Source organism: Vigna angularis, chromosome 8 (genome assembly GCF_016808095.1).
Source record: "Vigna angularis cultivar LongXiaoDou No.4 chromosome 8, ASM1680809v1, whole genome shotgun sequence".
NCBI classification, from domain to species: domain Eukaryota; kingdom Viridiplantae; phylum Streptophyta; class Magnoliopsida; order Fabales; family Fabaceae; genus Vigna; species Vigna angularis.
The window spans coordinates 17,029,573-17,035,266 of record NC_068977.1 but is presented as its reverse complement, the minus strand read 5'-3'; the positions used below and the strand labels follow the sequence as shown (position 1 = coordinate 17,035,266).

The 5,694-nt window shown below is 28.7% G+C and overlaps 1 protein-coding gene across 2 annotated transcripts; it reads right to left on the bottom strand.

Moving 5' to 3' along the window:
- Nucleotides 1-1,650: 1,650 nt before the first annotated feature.
- On the bottom strand, nucleotides 1,651-5,175 carry LOC128193442 (uncharacterized). 2 transcript variants are annotated; one of them, XM_052866689.1, is made up of 9 exons: nucleotides 4,855-5,175; nucleotides 4,036-4,148; nucleotides 3,452-3,591; nucleotides 3,158-3,352; nucleotides 2,918-3,008; nucleotides 2,687-2,825; nucleotides 2,192-2,428; nucleotides 1,869-1,999; nucleotides 1,651-1,771 (listed from the first exon to the last, which is right to left on the bottom strand). In XM_052866689.1, exons 1-7 carry the CDS (start codon nucleotides 5,009-5,011, stop codon nucleotides 2,310-2,312), a joined length of 954 nt encoding a protein of 317 aa, XP_052722649.1. In that variant the 5' UTR covers nucleotides 5,012-5,175; the 3' UTR covers nucleotides 1,651-1,771; nucleotides 1,869-1,999; nucleotides 2,192-2,309. The 2 variants fall into 2 exon arrangements, with proteins under 2 accessions (XP_052722649.1, XP_052722648.1); XM_052866688.1 differs by having other exon boundaries at nucleotides 2,678-2,825; nucleotides 4,855-5,162.
- Nucleotides 5,176-5,694: the final 519 nt, after the last annotated feature.

Sequence of the window (5,694 nt, the reverse complement as noted above, 5' to 3'; positions counted from 1 at the left end):
TCTATGTTGTTGGCTTATCACACAGTGCTCGCATAAAGGTAAAACAACCTTCTTAAGCCCGAGTACAGATTACGTTCCGCCTTGCAAACTTCACTTTGACATATGTCCAAGTACGATGTCACGTCAACACCGTTTCTTCTTGACTTGTCAATGCAACCATTGCATTAGCTTTCTACAACGTATCTCCCATAAGCACATGTCATGATCTTCTGAGCTTTTATGACTTACCAGATCTCCCCTCTTTCTCACAGAATATCTTCATCCTTTGATGTATTTGCCATACAACCTTGTGAGGTTAATGCATCAGAGTTCTTTCTTCCACTCTTCTCGTGCCAACATTCTTTCTTGACATGCCCCCTTTTGCCACAATTGTAGCATTTGAGATGCTTCTTACTTTGAGATCTATCATGAGACTGACTCCCACTAGACCCATATTTCGTTGATCTTCCTCTCATCATCACCAAAGCTTGTGTTTCCTTTGAACTTTCCAGTATATCGCTTATATTTGAACTCACTTATTTAAATAAAAATCATAAAAAAAGGTATATTATTTTTTTCATGAAAGAGAGACTTGCTTTAGAGTGAATCTTTTTTTTTCTTTCATACACGTATATTTGTTTGTTGTTTTTCTTACTTACAATGATATTTTAATGATTTTATGAGATTAGGATGATCATATGAATTCAGTACTACGGGAGAGTGATGCTCAAATTTTGAAATAAATTATTTGAAAATCAATATTATATTTTTTACTCAGTATTATATTACTCTTAATAATATAAATATAAGACTTTATATATATATATATATATATATATATATATATATATATATATATATATATATATATATATATATATTTGAGTTATTTCTTCTTTCATTCATTTTTTAGTGAATGTCTCTTTTAATAAATATATATGATTAAAATGAAATATTACATTTATCATTCAATATCTGTTTTTAGAAACCACATTATATTATAAACTTTTAAAGGCCGTATCAACTACTTTTTTTTTCATGAATCAACTTTAGTTAAAAGATAGATTTACATATTCTTGATATATATATCATTTACCTTTTTAGTTCCATTAATATTTTTTCGACGGTAACTTATAAAATAAATATTTTATTTTTGGTATTTTACCTAATGAACATTAGTGTATCTATTAATTTCTTTTAATGATTTGCGATGATATGTAGAACAGTCAAGAAAAATGAAAAATCATAAAATGATATATATATATATATATATATATATATATATATATATATATATATATATATATATATATATAAGAACAAAACAAATTAAAGCTAATAACATTATTATTGATATTCAACTTACCTTTGAAATTTATAGATAATTCATACACATTGACCTAATAAAACTATTTATTAGGAACAACTTCTACAAATAATCCCACGTATCTCTAATAATAGATTACATGATTATGGAAAATAATAGATTATATGATTATGGAAAATAGTAACACTAAGTCGTATATTGCTAACATTTGATCAAGAAAAAAATTTAGACTTCTTATTGTAACTACTAAAAATATTAAGAATACATTATCACATTTCAATGAATATATTATTGTACATCTAACTAGTTAAATAAAAAAAATACAACTATAAATAGTAATTAAATTACAAAAAATAATAATTTCATTTCGTATACCACTAAAGTAAAATACAAAAAAGTTATATACAATGATTACAATAATGAAGGTCCCTTGAGTCCAAAAACAAAGGAGATTTCCACCGAAACCTAAAAAAATAAAAAATGATATCATGTTAAAAAGAATCTTAGCAACATATTGTTATTAGTAGATAAATTTACAAGAGTCTCATCATTAATACAATACCATTACTCCACTGAAAGAAGACCCATATGGAATGAGGGTTTTTGCCAGCATTATGCTATTAAGAACAATTAACATTAAACATAAACTCCTACAAACTTTTTTGAGAATTGAGACTCTTAAGTCTTTTAGCCCTGCAACCAACGTAGAAAAGAAACATGTGATTCAATAGCTGTGGCTTAGTCTACAAATATAAACATCCGAATAGGACATTAAAAATTCACCATCATGTTCATTGACAAAATATAAGCAATTCAATTTCAAATATGATGTAAAGTATCTGAAATCACAACAACAATTCACTCAAGTTTAAGAAAACAACTCACCTTGAAGATATATATTTATCAATCTCGTCCTTCTCTGGAAGACCGTAAACAAACCAGTTTTCTTCAGGTAAAGTAGCAGTTTCATCTTGTATCTTCATATCTGCATTGATGCTTTCTTTTAGAAAACTTGCAGCAGAAGAACCGATTCATCATTGTAACTTTGTAACTTCCAAAATGTCATCCCATTGTTGTCCACAAACTCTGGATTGATTCTCGTGGCATCACATCCACTTTTGTCTTTAACATAAGAAAAACAATTGTCAACCTTTACAATAGCATAAACATTAAAACTAGTAACATATAAAACTACTATATGTATCCAAACTTTCCATTTTGGCCTAGTTAAGGATTTAAGAAACAAAATTACCTACACATACTCTATTTTCTGTTTTTACCACATTAAGAACATTTATTTCTTTATTAAACCAAGACCTACCTAGATGTTTAACCTTAACATCTATTAAGAAACAATTAATCATGACATACATTTTTCACCTGTGCTCTTTAACCTTAACATCTCAATGTGTGCTTCGTCAACCTCAGTTCTTATCTTTATATGAGCATCATGCTCCTCCCCTGGAATGGAGGACACTTTGGCATTCTCATTCTGCAACTTTTGTGCAAGACACTTTATCTGTACATATCATACACACAGAATTATTATGAACTGTAACAGCAAGGATAATCCATATACAAAGAGCATCATAAGACCTTGTTTTATATTACCTTTTCTTTAGCTGCAGCAATCTTAAGTTTTGTTTCTTTCACTACTTTTGCATGCCTTGAATTTTCGTCCTGAATATAACTCCTTAGTTTTCTGGACATATTAAGCAAGTTTCCCACCACTTTAATTGATATTAAGACAACAAAAGTAAGAAAAAGAAAAAGAAAAGAAAGATGAAGTGGTGAAAGTAATAAAACAAAAGAAGAATACACAAAAAAGGAATATTTTTTAACAGAACTTACTGAGTGTTCAAAGCTTCGTCACAAAGAAGAGTCATCAGTTTAAACTTTTTACACAAATCCAATTTATAGTATCCACTGATGCCTTCTTGAAACCAATCCACAGGGAAATCATTTAGATGATATGATTGCATAATCAAATCCTCTAAATGTTTCAACCATGAATTAGTTTCATTCTTGGTTGAGAAGGATGGAGACCTACACCAAAATAATCCATATGGAAACTTTAATTCAAGCATCTCAAAAAAATTTAATCACTGAGAAAACTTCAAACCAGAGTTGTAAGGGATAACTCACTCTTTTTTCGAATTGCTTACAATCAAAGCCAACAATCTAATGTGAAATTGAATCAGTGAGGAGTTATGTTCATCCATACTTTCTTCACTGATCAATTCTTTAAAAATGGTTTCTGCTTCTGCTTCCTTGAGATCAAGGGCCTGATTAAAATTACACACATAAATAACACTTGATAAATATATTATGAATGACTGTCACACCATAATTATAAAGCAAGAATTAAGCTTCAACAATAATACCATTTTTTTTATAGGATATATAATTCAATGTAACAGAAGGGGAACATCCATGGTGAAAAAACACAATAAAATGACCAGCTGCAAAATAATCTAAAATTTGACTTTTAATTTGCACGATATTGATAGAAATAAGTAGTCCCAAATTTTGTAACATCTTTTGTAGCATTAAAGGAATTTGTCAAATGTGCTTGTTCAATCACTCAACTATTAAATGCAATTAATAAAAAAAAAGATGAAATATTCTTGAAATCATAACTTTACTAATACTCTGCAAAAGTTTAAAAGTTGCAAGGCATTTTCCCTCACATCATCATTACCTAATGACAAGTTAGAAAAATAACATACCTTTTTCACACTATCTTTGTGTGATGGATTTAATGTTTCTGAAGTCTTCTTAACTGTAAGAATTTCTGCAACTGACTTAAAATCATATCCCTTGGCACTTTGATACAGAGTACCTGATACAAGATAAGATATTTTTGTAATTTCTTTGTATAATCTTACAAAACAATGGATCTTTGGATGGTGTTGCAAATTAAAAAAAACTTTGGCATAAACATGACAAAAAAAATTTCTTGAGCTCTTCTATGCCCTTCCACTGTTCCCACATCTTCATATATATCTAGTTGAGATTTCTTCCTTTAACAGTGGTGCTAAGCATATCACACTTTTATAAAAAATAGAAACATCTAAAATAAGAAAAGAAAAGAAAAAATCCACAGGACCATTCAATCAGAACTTCAATGCACAAAGTAACATGTTACAACGAAACACATGAACAATGCACCACCTAATTTCATTTGTGCCAAGACAGATTGGAAGAAATCATATTTACAACTGTTTAAATCTATTCACAAGGTTACATCATGAATAACAACTATTAGGTTAGACCAATAGATCTTTCATTTTAGTTATTATTATTATTAAACTACTATTCTTGTGTGCATCTTCAAAATGTAGGAAAAAATACTACAGTTTCTTACAAATTTTATGAACTATTCTGACTTAAGAAAGCTAACCATGATCTTATGAACTTGTCTGAGTTAATTTAAACCCTAACTGTAAATTACTTCTTCCAAAATCATTGTAGGGTATGGTCTGATCCAGTTCATATGTGAGAAAAGAGAACAAAAATATGATTTACAAAAGAGAGAAAAGAAATACCATTGGAAGCAAGCTGAACCCATTGCCACCACCATTCAGCACAAATATGAACCTTAGATGAAAAAGCAGTGACCGAGTTCAGTGCTGAATTGGAAGCGAGTTGATGGTGAAGAGTAAAGAATTGGTGACCTGAGGAGACAGTAGCTTCATTGAACATTGTTGCTCTCTTAATAGCTTTTTCCTTGTTATCATACAGAAATATATTATTATTATTGGTAAGAGGTTTCCATCTTTATACAGCCATTGCAGAGAAATGTTATAACCGATGTGCCGTCTAATATACCAATAGAGTGCTTCCATAATTATACAGCTTTGCACCGATGTCCTCTCCAATGGAGTGCCTCCTTGATGACATATCACGTGATGTCCATTTTATTTTTTATGCACCTATGTCCAGTCCAGTAAAGTATATCCGTTTTATTTATCATGTTTTATATATTTTATATTGTTATTATATTTTATCTCATATTATTTTATTTTCATTTTTTTTAAATCAATATTTTACTCTTCTAAATATCAATAAAGTATTAAAAAATGTATGTTTTATATTATAATATTTAACTGTTCGTAGAGAATATATATTTATGTATAATTATTCTTTATTTTATTTTCTTAGGTAATCAATTAATTTAATTATACAGCCATGCACGCACGGATGTCTCCTTTAATAGAGTGGCTCCTTAAGGAGATATTGTTCCATTTTATTTATTATCTTTTATATAATTTATATTGTTATTAAATTTTTTAAATCATTATTTTGAACATTTATTTCTAATGTTTTAAACTTTTCATTTTGAAAAATCATAGTGTAACATCCCAAAAATACAGTAATAAAACCAT